The 17,425-nt window shown below is 36.5% G+C and overlaps 1 protein-coding gene across 2 annotated transcripts; it reads left to right on the forward strand.

Annotated features, from left to right (window-relative positions):
* The first annotated feature begins 804 nt into the window (after nt 1–804).
* On the forward strand, nt 805–14,854 carry LOC103038077 (skin secretory protein xP2). 2 transcript variants are annotated; one of them, XM_007234720.4, is made up of 4 exons: nt 805–1,156; nt 8,838–9,767; nt 12,357–12,410; nt 12,541–14,854. In XM_007234720.4, the coding sequence occupies exons 1-4, from the start codon at nt 1,066–1,068 to the stop codon at nt 12,555–12,557; spliced, it is 1,092 nt and encodes a 363-aa protein (XP_007234782.3). In that variant the 5' UTR covers nt 805–1,065; the 3' UTR covers nt 12,558–14,854. The 2 variants fall into 2 exon arrangements, with proteins under 2 accessions (XP_007234782.3, XP_022535625.2); XM_022679904.2 differs by lacking the exon at nt 12,357–12,410.
* The last annotated feature ends 2,571 nt before the right edge of the window (nt 14,855–17,425 follow it).

The following is a 17,425-nucleotide window of genomic DNA, read 5'->3' on the forward strand; positions in this document are numbered from 1 at the left end:
AGTGATTTGTTGTTCTTATCTGTTAACATTCTTACCGAATAACAGAAGGCTGGATGATTAAACCTCGATTCAGAAATGACTGGGTGCCTTAAACTTGTCTCAGAATCCTGTCTTAGTTGGCAGAATTTTAGTATAAAAAATATAGAGAATGAAAAATAAATAATGAAAAAAAACAATAGATTTAATAAATGGTAAAACATGCCACAACAATCTTTTGATTATTACAACATTCTTTTAATTTTTTTAATATTCTTTTTTGTCACAAAATGTGACTTCTTTTTATTTTACATTATGCAGCAATGCCACCTTTTTTGATAAAGCAAAGGTTGTTGTTATTTTCCACCCAAAAAAACAAATAAAATCTGTGCCTTAGAGAGTTAATACATTTATAAAATTAAACAAAAATGTATATATATATATAAAAAAATCAGAATAATATTTACAAATATTTTTGGGATAAAATACAATGACATAATAATAAACGCATATGTGTAAATCAATACATTGTGAAATTATTAAATCTTTTTAAAGCATTTTTTTAATATAAGGATATATTTAAATTCCAAACATTAAGCTAATATCCAGACCCACAGTATCCTAAAGAATGTCCTTTACAAGCTCCTTGGTGGCCATGTTTTTTAAAGTCGTATTAAAGCTACTCTGCATTAATATGCTGCATGTTTGTAGCATTAGTAAATGATTGGTTAGTAAAGTAGCGAGCTGCTGTGTTTGTTAGTAACTCAGCACCGTCAACACTGAGGTTACCAGTGGAGCCACAGGCAGGAGTTCAGTGCGCATGCGCTCCACGTTTCTTCACCTCCCATTCCAACTAAACCCCCTGAGAGAGAGATCAGCCGCTCTGCTGTTCACTGTGAGCTGAACCCCAGACCCTGCTGACCCAGAGTAAGAGAAAGAGAGGAGGGCTGGTCATGACCAGGCAGACTGGAGAGGGAAGATAATGAGTCTCTGCTAAACACCAGAAAAAAACAATAAGTTTCCAAACTCTAAACAAGTTGTAAACCCAGAGTTCTGAGCTGTGAGAGTAGATCTGACTTCAGGGATAAGATGGGCTGTTCATCCTCCAGCTCTCAGACTGTGGATCAGGAAAACAGACCAGGCTCTAAACCTGAGGAGGCTGGTGAAGACACGGACTTTGGTGAGTTTTCTTTTCTTCTGACTGTAGCTTCACTCAGCCTTTAGACTTCTGGCATGTTTTGGTTTAACCTGTGTTGAGGTGGGTTTCCAGTCCAGGCTTTAACTAACGCTTTGTCTAGATTTAATCATAAAAGCAATACAACAATATAAGTGGCATTTAATTTACTATGTTTAAAATGATACTTTTTATAAGCTAAATTTCCAATACAGAAAGCTGATGATCATATATGAACCTGTACACAATATATGTACATTTATGTACACACATACTCTTTTTTTCCAGATACATTTTTAATGATAAATTAGCCAATAGTTTTACATTCACTTACTCTACAGATACTTTTTCCCTCCTCATTAGACATGACCCTTTTAACAGACAGTGCAGTGTACATACCAGCATATCCCATGTTTAAAAATAGCGTGATTTAAATCAGTTGTCAGATATACACCTCCGGAAAAAAATAAGAGAGCACTTAAAAATTCTGAGTTTCTATGATTTTACCAAATTGAAAACTTCAAGAATATAATCAAGAGGAAGATGGATGATCACAAGCCATCAAACCAAGCTGAAGTGCTGGAATGTTTGCAGAAAGAGCAGTGTGTAAGACTGGTGGAGGAGAACATGCCAAGATACATGAAAACTGATTTAAAACCAGGGTTATTCCACCAAATATTGATTTCTAAAATCTTTTTTTTTGAAAGCTCTGCATCTTTTTTGTTATTTCAGCAATTTTTCATTTTATGCAAATAAATGCTTTTTATAATGACAGTATTTTTATTTGGAATTTGGGAGAAATGTTTTGCTTAGTTTATAGAATAAAACAAAAATGTTCATTTTGCTCAAACATTTACCTATAAATAACAAAATCAGAGAAACTGGTTCAGAAAGTGAAGTGGTCTCTTATTTAATTTCCAAAGCTGTATATTGGATAGAGAGGAATGCTATATATTGTAATATGTGTGAAATATTTATTACATATGCTCAATTTGAAGTTAATAATGTAGGGATCATCTAGATATTGTTCAAATATATGAGCGATTCTCCATTTCTATTTTTTGTTCTTACATAACAACTTAAGTGATGTGCAAGCCGTTGTTTCCTTTACATTTAATTGATTATAGTAATATTCAGATATAACCTCCTTGTATTTCATTTAAGAAAAAGTGTGAAATATGAAAATCACTACCACATAAGTGTTCAGGTTTCTGACAGAAACAAATGTGTTTGTCCTGATTCTTGATCTTGATTATGCCATTTTGAAAATTGCATTAAAACCATCATTCGATTGATTAAATTTGGTTGTAGGTTTTGGAATAAATAATATGCAGTGATTTATATGTAAAGTTGTGTAAAAACAAAACTTTTCAGAATGTTAAGAGCTAAGCTTCATTTTTCTTTTAAATGTTATTGTTCATCCAGCGTTCAATAGGGAATAGTCTTTACTTCAGTATCACAATAGAAGTTTAGCTACTTTGAAGTGCACTCATTAGTGACTTTTATTATCTCCTTTAAAAGCATGACACTCGAGCAGTTGCACAAAAGCGCCCGTGTCCAGTGCTATGCAACAGCAACAGGAGTGTATAGTCCCTGTCATGCAACCTTACATAAGATTGAACTTTCAGTGGAAGACCATGTAAAATAATGTAATCCATATTTTATTAATTTTGGAGCATTTCTACAGAATAATTATAGAATTTTGACACAATATTAAAAATAAACATAACTTGACACCAACATTGTTCCCATAGTCCTGTATACAATACTGGTCTCTAAAGCTGTGGAACTGGGTTCTCTGGAGGTATGAAACAACACCAAATACCTCACTCAGGGAGCGAGTGCCATTCAGTGATCCAGAACTAAAACGAATCATCCTACATCAGTATTTAAACAAACTGACGGTCTTATGGCTGGTCAGTATTATTGTAAATTATAAAATTCATCATTATGATTATGGAAGTCTTCATTACTCATTATTTAATTATTATTTATTATTATTTAATGAATGTACAAGCTATTTTTTCATTGGTGGGACAGGCCACACTAATATGAACAAAATGATTATAATTGTTAATTTGGATATGAACCTACTTATGTCTGAAACATCATCCTGGAGATGTTGGGAAGTCAGTTTGGAAACTTTCAAATCTCTGAGTTGAACTTGTATGTAAAGAATAACCTCATTTTAATAAAAAAAATATATGAAATGTGTAAAAAATGTATTTGTGAAACATTATTCCCACATGCCAAATCCTCCTCTATAAAGGAACAGTGTTAGAAGATTATTCAGCAATGTTGCTTATTTGAAGTGTTTAAATCTTCTGATTGAGGAGTTAGTTGGGTTCTCTCTTCACCCCACTGTTTGTTGGGTCATTATAGGAATGTGTGTAGAGTTATACACTGAGGCTACTAAATGCCCCAAGGCATGGATCTGTTGTTTTTGTCCAACCAGTCTGGTGTGTCTCCACATCAGATTCGTATCAGTGCACCCAGAAAACTCCTAGACTGGGTGGTTCCAACAGATACAGCGGTCTACAGGTACACTACTAAAGCTAATTCTCATTATTTCGAGAATTCAGCTTTTTTAAAGTGCACTCACTGATTACATAGGAGTTTCATTGTTAACTAATAGTTTGTATAATAAAGCACCACACTCTGAAGCCACCATCCCCAATGCTAAGCAATGGCTGCAGGAGAATAGTGATGATTCCAATTCCAAGTGAAACTGGGTTCTCTGGAGTTCAAAAGCTCAACTAAATACCAATGGAACTGACCACCATTCAGTACATCAGTCACTGCTAAATGCGATATGGTCCTAAAATAATATCACAATATTTTATGGTATTTTTGCGATAATGATACTCTGGGCGACATGACAAAACACTGAATAAAAAAAAAAAAAAATAAAAAAAATACACTACTTCAACAAAATGAAAATTTGATTTTATTATTGCATACAATATGATATGGCATACCCTTAACTGAGATATTAACAAATTACAAGAATTTTATCAGATTTGTAACAGAAGTCAATGATTCAGACTATTGTTAAGACTATTTTGTGCCACTTATGTACTATTAATATATGTAAGTATATGTAATAATGCAAGTACACCATAATAAAGAGCAGTAAACTTTTAATTATTCAGAATATTTAGATATGGATTACATCCATTTTTAAATACAAGAAAAAAAATACTTAAACAATTTTAACTACATAAAAAAAATCTAAACAAATGTTTAAACATCCGACACACTGGCAAATCGGGTAAATGGATCTGTTAATGTCATGTCATGTCATGCTAATATATTACACTAAAACTTGATAACGTAATTATTGTGACAGACGGTACACCAAATTTGACCCCCTACCCTTTTTAAGAATTTGTCAGACATATCATAAAATTAAAGATGCCAAAAAGGGTTCTTATTGGTGATGTTATATAATATCTGGAAGATGGAAGAGAACTGACCATTTTGAAAATTCTGTCTGTGAGTGAGAACCTTTATATAGTTTATATTTATAAGTTTAAGGGAAGATAAGATGGATAAAAAACTTTAAAGGCTCCATTCCATTTGATGTTCTTTAAACTGTACATTTTAATTAATCTTACGGTATATAATTTGTGTAGAGTAGTGAAATTCACTGATGCTCTGTCAACTATGCAGATTAGACCAAATTCCATATATCCAGAGTGCCACTGCAGTGGGTGTTTTCTCTGTTTAACAAACACATAAAACTTTATTAGAATTTGTGGTTTATATCCATTTTAAATAACACCTAGATATACAGTACTCTACAAACCTCAGTGGTTCTTTTGATAATTCGTTAGTTATTAATATGGGAAAATACAAAGCATTTCATTTTAATAATGGTTTCATAAAACCTGAAAAAAGGTTTCAATAGATAATACATATGGTTTTTCAGTTCTGTGCAGATCTATAATCATTATATAGTAATGTACATATTGTTCTACTGTGCTCGCACAGATTTGAATATGCCTGTGTGAATCAGTTACGCTGTGTGCACAGATCCTGACTGAAACCTGAATGTTTTATTTACATACAAATCAATTCTCCTGAATTCAGTCTGTATTTGAAGATCTTGAAGGATCTGGACTTAAATAAAATTGTATGAGTGAGGTATAAATAATCCACATTTATTATTATATATTATTAGACTATTTTTTTGTATTCCCCACCTAAAAATACTGTGTATACCTGACCTGTTTTTACAGTGACTGGACAGTAAGTCAATAAAACCTAACAACGGTAAAATGCTGAGACCATAAAACATTTCCTCAGGGTAAGATGTTATGTGATAGACCTCTGGATTTCAGTAGATTCTTTTATTAATGTAGAGAACATCCTGAGAACATTGTAGAAGGATACCTGAGCGACGCTTCTTTTAGTAGCAGAAAGCTTTAAAAGAAACCTTCTAAAAACACAATAATGGACAGTAAACTCATCGTTATTAAACAGATGAGTGGTGTACAGTTTGTTGTACTGTGGCTGTGTCAGTAGGGAGATGGTGAATGGAGGCCAGTAAATCTGTATGTAAGAAAAGAATAGGAACAGTGTTGGAGTGCTGCTAAAGTGATGCAGAGTGCCACTGTGTGTCAGACGGAACAGAACAGTTTGGAACATTGTTTACCGCCACACTTCAGACGTGCTTATGTCATGGCAGCAGTAAATGTTGTGACATGGAGAAAAGGTGACATATTGTCTGCAGCAGCTCTATAGTGCCCCCTTCCCCCGTCTCTGTCTGTCTGCAGACTGTTTTGATGGGAAAGCCTGTCATCTTTGGCCAGCCTTCATCTTGGCTCCCGTTGCCGAGCGTCTGCCTGCACCAGTTTACACCAGCAGGAAATTGCAGAAGCGTCTGAGGATATTGAAGGAAGAGCTTCAAACTTATGCTGAGGGCAAAAGCCCTTATCAAATATTCATACATGACTTGTGTTAACATGACATCTCAAATACACGCAGTCCTGAATCTATGAGTCATTCATAACCAACAATAATTTAAATTTGTAATTTCAATTTACTCTATTCAGTTTCCATAGTAGAACTATTTTAGTCCATAAAGAATCGCAAATGTAAGAAATGCATGAGTGTAAAAAACTTTTAGAAGTTTATAGAAACCTCTTTTTTTTACCAGTTTAATGTAATAATATGTACTAAATGTTAACTGCATCCCAATAAAAAAATGGGAAAAGTTATCTGCCTCACCTCCTCCACAGATGCAAAGCTCTCGCCAGGTTAATGACATTTAACAAAAACAAAAAATTAGCGTAAGATGAGTTCAAGAACTTTCGCGATGGAAACATATAATCACATTTGTAGTCAAATTAAGTCAATACAGAGTCAGTCTGCTCCTACATTGTGACTGATAGCAGTTCATGTTAGCATGTTGTAGCACTCTTCTGGATCACTTTACCTATGTCAAATACTCACTGCCTCGATAACCCACCTGCAGAGGAACCACTGAATATAATCGCAAGCACCGTTGTAATGTTGAAATGACTCAAAATGCCCATCCCTACTTGTGGTTGTGATACATTACCTAGCTAAGGTTAGCTAACTTTATCTGAAAATCAGTGCTAACCTTTTCAGAAGAGAATTAGGCATGCGTCTTGTAGTCCTTTTGGACCCTAAACTGTCCTGGGTCGCATCTAATGTTCCTGCTAAACCAGTTCACTTTCAAGCTTCCATATCTGCAACATGCTGCGTTTGCATGCCTGTGCTACAAAACCACAAATAGTGGTTCTTCTACAGAAGTGCTCAAATAAACTTTTGTAGCAACTTTATTATTAATAACCTTAATTTTTGAAGAGCGTACCTAAAACACTAAGATCATAATGCATCTTGTGCACATACGTGTTTTCACCTTGCAGACATCATAGGGTGAATGGATGCAGAAAATGAGAGAGTGTTTTTATTTTTTCATCCTATTTTCATATTTTGTGCCGTGTCATCACATTCCGTTCCAGTGGATGCCCGTGGGCTGTCCAATCCTCTCTTCAGCTGCAGCAGGAAGCGGGAGCTACAGGCTAAGCCCAGTATCAACTTCAGACGAGGACATCAACAGCAGCTTTAGTATCAGCTTTAGAGTGTGTGATACACGGATTTTAATTATTATTTTATTTTTATGTATTATTTATACATATTTATTTTATTTTTAAATTACATTTAGCGGTGAAGACCATTTTTTATTAACAGATGGTTTATATCTTAAATTAAATTGGCCAACTGAAGTGCCCCTGTACTGTAACTTTATTGTTTATATACAATAGAAATGCACATAAAATTAAGGAGAGGTTCTGAGTGGTCCAGCTCTCTAAAGCACTGCCACTATGATCAGGAGATTGCCAGTTTGAATCCTGTTTATGTAGCTTGCCATCAGCTACCGGAGCCCAATTGGCCTTGCTCTCTCTGAGTGGGTAGATGACACTCTCCCCCCACATCACTTCAAAGGATGATCTCAATCCGCAGATGGCATCTGTGAGCTGATGTTCAAACATGGTGTGACTAGTGAAATAATACGTCCCCACAGAAAAATCCTAGATCCGTCACTGTGATGGTCTTCTTCTGTACCTTCTAAACTAAATTAGCATATCTGTATCCATACAATAAAAGTGTCATAGTTATGATAGCCTTCTTAGCTGTGTAAAAAATAAAAATAAAAAAAGCTTTCTTAAGTCTCCTGTAATTCTTATTACTAACAATAAGAATGGGACTCATTCAGCACCCACTCTTCAGCATAGAATATTGACATAGATGCTGTTTTTTTCTGATTTGTTATATGTTTAGTTTATGAAAATAATTTGATCCATAGTTATAAGAGCAGAACTGTAAATAATATTATTAAAAAAAGCTTAATAAATCAGGAATCTGATCACTGGGAATGAATGCCTTAAGAAAATCTTGTTTTAAAATGATTAAAGCTTTCTTAAGATTTTTTTAAAGATCATGCTTCTTTGCCTTCAGCAGCTAGAGTCAGAGAGAGCATGATTAACCATGCTCTCTTTGGGTGGATGAATGGCATGCATGTCCTTTTCACATCACTCCTACAGTAATGTTGTTAATGTTGGTGACCACAGGCTGAAGTAATATTTGAAATAAAGATCGTTTGTGGGTTCTACCCTTCTACCCATGTAAGTTACATGAAATTATAATGTGACATGTGTCTTTTATTCTACTTGTACTTTCACCACTTTCTATTTGTAAAGCAGCTTGTTTCAGTGTCCAGGCACAGAGCTTCTCACTAAACTTCACATGTTAAAATTGCATATTTCCTACTTTTTCCTGCTTGTGTACTTTTTCCCAGTTTAGTGTCCATGTCAATAGCTGTAGGTTGCAGGCAGTATTCCCATCCAGAACTGCCTCAGTGTTACAATTAATTCAAACATAATTTTGCATTTTTGCACTATAGTCTTTATAGTGTTCTTAATAGCAGTCCAACAACAACAGAATTATCCTCCATTTCTGTTTGGTCTCCAAGGCTCTTACTAGCCTAACAAACTACTATGTTAGCTCATTCTGGTAAATATTAACCACTCATAGACATCTTATATCTTACATTCTTACTTACAGTTATCCATATAGTACCAATAGTTGACCTGTGTCCTGGCAAATAGCCTACCTCTATTTTCAACCATTCTATATGTCTTTGTCTGTTTTTCAGTCTCCAGTAATGGAATACTAGCAGATGATGCAGAAACTATAGCAGACCAGATGCAGCTGCCAGTGCAGAGTGCCCTGTCGGAAGAACTAGGCCCTGCAGCAGAAGACAGCGAGTTTTCTGCTGCCATTGAGGCTCTGGAGACAGTGGAAGTGGTGGCAGAGCAGGCTGATCTGATTGAGAGTCTAGAGACTACAGCACCTGAACAGCCAGCAGCTTCCACTGAAACGCCACAGGAAGATACTGTGGTCATTGCTGCTTTGGAGGAGCTGAGTCTTGCAGAACCAGCTGAAGCTCCTGCACCTGTTGAGGGTGTTGAAGCAGAATCTGTACAGCCAGTTGAGGCCACGCCTGCTGAGGAACCAGTGGAAGTGGCTGCTTTAGTAGAAGCAGTTCCGGCACAAGAGCCTGAAGTTATACCAGCTGCAGAAGAAACCACTGTAGAATTAGCTACTGTTGCTCCAGAACCTGCACCTGCACCAGAGCCCACTATTGATGTAGAACCTGTTTTAGCTGCTGAACCTGTGCCAGTTCCAGAGGTCAGCCCAGTGGCAGAACCAACAGCAGCTGCAGAACTTGCCCCAGCTGCAGAACCTGCCCCAGTTGAAGAACCTGTCCCGGCTCCAGATCCCATTGTGGCTGTAGAATCCACACCAGCCCCTGAAGAAACCTGTGTAGCACCAGTAGCAGATTCCAGTGCAGTGACAGAGCCTGCAGCAGCACCAGCACCAGCACCAGCGGAACCACCACAACCAGAACCTATTGCCCCAGCTGCTTCTGATCCAGAGCCAGTTCATGTGGAGGTAGCAGTGGCTGCAGTAGCAGCAGAAGTAGTTCTACAGGCTGCACAAGAATGTGCAGTCCTCACACCAACAAGTGCAGATACAAATACCCCTCAGCAACCTGCTGCGGAGGCCCCAGCGGCCCCTCAAGGTAAGCTTTGTCACAATAGGGCTGTCAGAGTTTGTTTGTAGGAATGATGCTCTCTGAGTACACCTGAAAGAACTTTAACAAACGTGTGGAACTGGGTGTGTTCCTGCTTGGTTTAAATGAAAACCTGTAGTCACACCTTAAACAATCCTAAATTCTGGTGTGAATCACTGACCTAACCACTTGGAATCAAGCATGAAAGCATTTTGAGCGAAAACAATACCTTTCGAAGTGAGCTGAAATTCAGTTTTGTGTCATAAATGGTTTCTCCCTTATTACAATTGTAATATTGGCTGGAACAGGCGTCTGTTGGCTGATTTATCAGAGCTGGGGATCGAGCACTTTCCTCTAAGAGTGTTGACTGCCTAGTGATGCTGCATGCCTACAGATGGTTGTTCTTATGTAATGGAGGAGGCAGGTACTTGTTCTTACCCTTCTTGTGACCAAAACATTGCAATAAATAAGGGGAGTGCTGATTGGTTGGTTTAATTGTATCAGCTAAAATAACAAAGAAATCCATGTAAAAAATTCATAAATAAAATAAACAAAAGGTTTCATTTATACTTAAATTGAAATATTTATACTATACCAAATGTATGTGTGCAAATACATGGTGTTACTATTCCAGTCAGTACTGTTTGTTCTTGTGTGTTAATGTTGACAGATATTTGAGGCTCCGAGTAGTTCAGTGGTCTAAAGCGCTGCCACTATGTTAGGGAGATCGCTGGTTTGAATCCCGTTCATGTAGCTTGCCATCAGCTGCTGGATCCCTGAGAGTGCACAATTGGCCTGGCTCTCTCTGGGTGGGTACATAGCACTCTCTCCCCACATGTCGGTCAGCAAAAGGCATCTGAGAGCTGATGTATCAGAACTGAGTCGCCGCACTTCCCTCCGAGCGTGCTGTGATGCTACTGGGTAATGCTACATCAGCAGCAGTTAAAAAAGAGATGGTGGCTGACTTCACATGTATTGGAGGAGGCATGTGCTAGACTTTATTCTGGTGTTGGGGCATCCATAGGTTGGATAATTGGGGGGGAAATGGGATGAAAAATAGCAATAAATGAATAAAAAAAATGTTGACAGATATTAGGCATTGTGACAGCATGACAACTCTAAATATAGGGGTGATGTTTTAAAGAACTACAGATAGATGATGGGTACAACAGTGCTCTGCCTAAATTTGCAAAGTATAATTGAGCAGGATTTAGAGCCGTAGGGTTCTGCAACATACTGTATAGAACAGTCTTTAGTTGTTTTCTTGTGAAACTGTACATCCACAAGCAACAAGCACATGCAGTTCTACTCCCAACACACTGGATATTGTTTTAATACTGAACACTCACTGTAATGTAGGAGAGAGGACAAGAAGCCATAGTACTGCCTGCTGCTATCCGGAGTGTGTCATTCTCTTTAAGCACTCTTCCATACAACAGCTTCTTACATCCCTGCAGACTTTCACACATCATAGACCATCAAACTCTTTCACTCCTGTGTCGCTTTGTGGGTTTGCAGAGGCTTCAGTTGGTTCTTTGTTTCTAGTATATACAGTACTACGAGGGCCAACATAAGAGAAGGTGATAGATGTATATGAGTCTGAGAAGATTTTTAAAAACAGAATGCTTGAGTAAAAGGTGAGACTACCTATCCAAAAACTGTAGCTGAAAAATCACAGAAATGAAAGAATTCTGCAGAGAGGAGTGGGAAACATTTCTTCCAGCAACAATGAGAGAAAAGAAGATATACCAGCTGTTAGGACATTGGCAAGTACAAGGAAGTATTTTTCCTAAAACTAAAATAGCCTTTCTATTAATTACATTTTATGAATGGTTTTCAAGTTTTGCCCCCGTATTTCAAATTAGGTTAATTAGCAAAATTAACAAACATTATGCTGTTTGTGTTAAACCAACAAAACAAGAACAATTTAAACAGTTTAGTGCAATTCATATAACTGTTTTTCTCCTAATTCAATACAAAATTCATCCTCAATCAATATTTTTTCCTGATATTCAGGTTATAAGTGGCAGAAATTAAAAAAGAAAAAAAAAACAGAATGTGGAAAATCTGGGCTGATGCCGATATTCAGTATTACACATGTATATATCTGCCGGTTCCAATGCAATGCTGATATACATATTTATAACTTACAAAGGGACTTGACACCTGAATATAACTTTAGAAACAAATGTAACATTTGTTCACTCACTCACTTAAAATAAAACGCCAAACCTCAGACATTTTAGCTGCACTGCTAACAGAGGTGCCAGCAACTTTTAGTTCTCTTCTAAAATACAATAAATACTTCAGCAAGTGTTGGTTTCACACATTGGTCAAATCGACGCATCAGCCTGATGCAGTTATTAGCCAATAGTTATATAATTCTAATATTATTTTGCATGCATAATTAAATCCTGTTTATTCTATGCTATGCCAAATGGGAAAATAAATAAATGATAGAGTTTAACACACAATTTTATGTTTTTTTATTTCTTTTCTTTACTTCACTCTCTTACAGCTGACCACATGTAGCCCCCCTGGAGCATGAGTTAGGAATGTGAGACTCTGATTTCCTGTGTGTGTTTGTGTGTTTTGTAGGAGGTGTGGGGGAGGGTCCAGCCTCTCAGGCTGAGGCTGAAGCAGACATTGCTGGTATTAACTTTTATTTATTAAACTTTACACACCCTGCTTTATCTCTACAGCTTCAACCACAGTTTCTCCACTGAGTAAAACACGTGTGCTGAGCCAATCACGTACTTTTATGTGTTCCTGTGTGTTTCAGTTGCTGCTGAAGAATGATGGAGCACTTCAGACACTGCTGAGAGACCAGCAAAATGGGGGATAAAACGAGGATGAGAACAGAGGTCAACATGTGTCCCTCTTTCATACACAGACAGTAGTGGGAAATGGTTAGCCCTGATACAATGGTGCCTTTATTCCTGTGAGTCTGTGACTGTTTCTACTGAGCATAGTGTGAGCAAGTGTGGCGCAAAGAAATAAAACTCTTCATAACTCGCTTTCTCTGAGGAAAAACATACCAAAAAATGAATAACTGTGAACTGTGTGTGCTGTAACAGACAAAAAAATCTTTGTATGGGATAGTATGGTGTAAATGTGATTACTGAGCTGTTAGTTCTCACCTGTCTGGTTTTTCCTCTACTCTTGTGTCTGCATTGTCTGTGAGGCTGAACAAACAGGTTTCTTCTTCGTTCTCTAAGGGCATCAGTGCATTGGTATAAATAGAAGACCAAAAATACATATCAGGATATTATGTGTACCTTATTGTTTCTACTCTCATATCCATTAATTCAGCTCCACTGGTCGTATACAGTACACAGGTGCACGTTGTAATATAATTACAGGCAATAGTCCTTTAGTTTCTCTGCATACTTTATTATCATCATTTCACCCTATTCTTCAGTCATCAAGACCCCACAGGACCTCCACAGGACATTATAGTGTGTGTTATAGTATGTAGTGGATCAGATAGAGCAGGGCTTCTGGAGTTTTTAAACATCTCAGTGGCTACGTTCACATTACCAGGCTGAAGTAACTCAAATCTGATTTTTTTTTACTCAATGTGGCTCAGATCTGATTTTTTCATGGCTGAGTCACCTTCATATGTGATCCTAATCGGATACGTATCCGATCCGTGGACATGCGGCATTAATGTGAACTGTCAAATCGGAATTGATGCGTCTTTTTGCGTTTTAGGCATGCGCTACGTGCTTCTCTCTTGTACCCACACATCTCTTGGTGCAGCTGCAAAACAGCAAAAGCAAACCGCCTGCCCTTTTTTCTCCTCCTCGATCTGAGCATGTACTTCAGACCAGCTGTTTACTCTCCACTCCAGAAAAAGATGCTCCACATATGAGCTGCTAACGCATCCATTTCCCCTTTATAAAGCTAAAGTCGTCTCTGAAATATGATTTTTTTTTGTTGTTGTTGGTAAAGTAGGTGACGTTTATACAGATATTAATGTGCACATGTGAGAGGTTTCAGGGACAGATTCGTTCACTTTACGCACAGATACAGCTCACTTACATTTGTGAATGTGAACCGTCAAGATCTGAGCAAAAAAACGAATTTGAGCAACGTAACCAGTGTCACTGCTGAACTGAGAATAGATCCCCAACCATACATATCCAGCCAGCATTGCCTGTGGAGCGTCTTGTGAGCAGCCTCCTGTGGGTAATATCCTGTGACCACTGATAAAGAACTAGAGGTGGACCAACACAAACTGCAACAACAGATGAGCTTCTGTCTCTGACTTTACACCTACAAAGTAGACACTATGTAGGAATCTCTAATATAGTGGAGGACAGTGGGTGGACACAGTGTTTAAAAACTCAGCAGCACTGCTGTCTCTGATCCACACACCAACCACCACGTCAGTGTCAATGCAGGATGGATAATTATCCACTTCCCAAATAATACCTTATCTGTGGTGGTCTTTTAGGGTTCTGTAGATTGGGTTGTAATTCTAGAAATACAAAGTGCTCCTATATGATCAGTGCAGCTGAAAAAAATGACAGAGTGGAAAAAACAAGGATGTAGCCATAAAACTATGATTATAATGTATAATATGTACATATAAACATTTTAAAATAGATTGAGCTGTTTGAAACTGTTGTATTGAATCTAACAGTCATTATAGCTGAATTTTTAAAGGCAAATGCATAGAACAAGGAGTAGTGAATGAATTAAACAGACGGACATATGTAATATTTTTATTGGTAGGGTATAGTGTGTGCTACCCTTATTTGTGTGTTCACTAGCTTACTGAAGCTAGTACTGAAAAACTGCATCCTATAACTCACACCAGTCAAACCTCTCCTGTAAAAATGTGAATTGTGTTACTGGTCCTTTCCTTCCCTCTGTGCTCAGAGTTCACTATTATTGGGTTTTTCCTGGATTCTTAACCGTTTACTCTGTGAGAATTACATTAACGGTTTTATTGGGAAAATGTATCTAATGAATTCATAATCTGTAGCAGGACCCATGTTGCAAACTTGTATTGTAGTTGCATGGGATTCTTCTTTTTTCACATTTTTTAGTGTACAGAACCAATAAAGTTACTTTTACTAATGAAGAAATTTCTGTTTTTTTTATTTTTGTTTGCACCACTGTGGGGTCTCCTTATTAATACAATCACATGGCCAAGATGAACACAGATCTGATGGGAGATAATGCTGCCTTTATATATAATCCAGTTAAAAGGTCCAACTTCCCAGGTGCAAAGTCAGAATTATGAGCTTTACACATTTAAAATGGCAGGCCAAATGTCAGCTAGTGTAATGTTAATAACTTTCACCATGCTAGAAAAATTAATTTGTTCTGGATTGAAGAATAATATAAAGTTTAATGCACATTTATTACAGTTCAAATAATATGCACAAACAACCAGTGACTGCACTAATTTGTACCAACCTGATAGCAAATGAAGACAGAATAATGCTCTGTTCCATGTACACTATTTCAGATTTTGGTGATTTATATTGTATCAAACTAAAACCCTTCCTTTTTTGTAGTACACAGTCAGTAGTGCATTTTTATTTTTTGATTTTGTAATTCTTTTTTTTTTTCTTTTTTTTTCAATGTACTTTGTTTCAGTTTTAGTTCATTGATTTTGTCAGTTTACTTCTAACTTTTGTATTATTTACATTGTGGTCTCAAGTGGAATGAATACCCCAACAATTTAATGATTTTATGTTGTGTTTAAATATAGCTTTATTGCAATTGAAATATACTTAAGTTGCCGTAATTTGTTCTAAAATAGTACATTTTATATTTATTTAAGTACATATTTTAATAAAAAAAATATGTACTTTTTCATGTTAAGTACACTTTAAAAAAAATACTTAAATACACTTTTCTTTTACAGGGGTTGTTTTAAAAGGCCTGACTGTTACTACTGTACTTAGACAGGTGTTAGACAGGCCAGGAATCTAAATTAGCACCTTAACTCATCCCCAACTCTCCAACTCAACCCAAACGTACTGAATCGTACTATCATGTACTTAATTGTGTTTTTTTAGAATAATGATCTTAACTGATTGTCCTATTTTTAAGCACATATTCAATTGAAAATATATATTTTTTAAATTTGATGATAAATAAAAATTGTGTTGATTTATTGCACAGGATGTATACATTTACCACCATTTTAGATATCATAGTTCCACTGCTACACAGCTCAATGCTGTGGGGTATTATAAAAGGTATTATACAACTCTAGCCCATGCCTGGCATTAGGCATGGTGCTGATTAGTTCATGTTTATCTGCTTAAGAAGTTTCTATTTAATTGGTAATAAATATGTACATTAATTATACCAGTTCTTTTTATCGTTGTTGTCCAATATAAAACAAGTATCTCCATTTTTGTTGATTTTTAGCTTACTAAATTATTTCAACTACCCACATTTCCCTTATACTTTGTCAGGATGTCTTGATTTATGGGCCAATAGAAATCCTCCCAAATTATTTGAACATTGACATCCATTGAAAGTTAAAAAAGGTTTTATATCTCTCCTGTAAAGTTGCTGTTTTGGAGATACTTGTTTTTCATTGGACAGCGACGATATGCATTTACAGTCATCATTCAGTGTCAGAAATGGATGCAAAATAAAGGAGCTAAATGATGCATTCATTACCAGGGTTGTCCACAGACATTACACAGAGTTTATGAACACATCAGAACTGCAGCATTAGTGAGGAGTGTGTCTTCACACTTTCCCACATTATTCATGCTTCACAGCATGGATTGAGTGTATGCAGACAGAATGATCTGTAGTGACAGTTTAGTTCTGCTTATGTAGGCATGTTTCTCCCTGCAGTGATTCCTTTAAACCAGCTCAAACTCGTCTGTTTAAGATAAGTTCCAGCAAAGGGAGTTGCCTCAAAGCAGGATGATTTTATAACTTTATGGCATCTGGGACCAGATGAGCAGGTGAGAGAGTAGTATACACACATTTGCCTAAAGTAAGAAATGAGACTTGGTTTACAGTAGTTCGGAATTAGAATAATATAATATAATATGTTGAAATATGTATTTTTCTGTTGAATCTTTTCTTAGGAATTCTTATTCTCAGCAGTTTTTCGTAAGCACTTGAATGAGAGATTGGCTGTGGTCCCTGTTCTTCTCTTCCTGAAGGGCATGAATTCTAAAAAAAGAAAAAAAAAGCAGATGGTGCGCATATTTGATATTCTGTTGACAAGACTGCCTCTGAAAGCTGCAGGGCTGTTTTTCCACCCAAAAAGACTGTTAGATCATTTTGCTGGATTATTATCAGAGTGTTATTCAGTTTTTAGAGCTGCAAGGTTCCTGAATACAACACATGTAACAACATAGATGATGGGCCAATTAATTATCAGCACAAGAAAAAAAAAGGAAAGAAAACATTTATAGTATGTAATCTCTTACTGTCAGCATTTCATTGCAGATTATTTGTCATTTCTGTAAACTACCTCACCTTTGACTGTCAACTATACCAACTCTGTAGCAGCAGTAGCATTAACTTTAATTTAATACTGTATAAATACAGCCATATTTCATTTTTAACATCGTAGGAACATCGATAGTTTGTATAAAGATACATGCACACATACTTACAATGTACAGTACCAGTCAAAAGTTATGACGCAGCTTCTCAGTCAGTGTAATGTT

The sequence above is a fragment of the Astyanax mexicanus genome, chromosome 1 (assembly GCF_023375975.1).
Source record: "Astyanax mexicanus isolate ESR-SI-001 chromosome 1, AstMex3_surface, whole genome shotgun sequence".
Lineage (NCBI taxonomy): Eukaryota > Metazoa > Chordata > Actinopteri > Characiformes > Acestrorhamphidae > Astyanax > Astyanax mexicanus.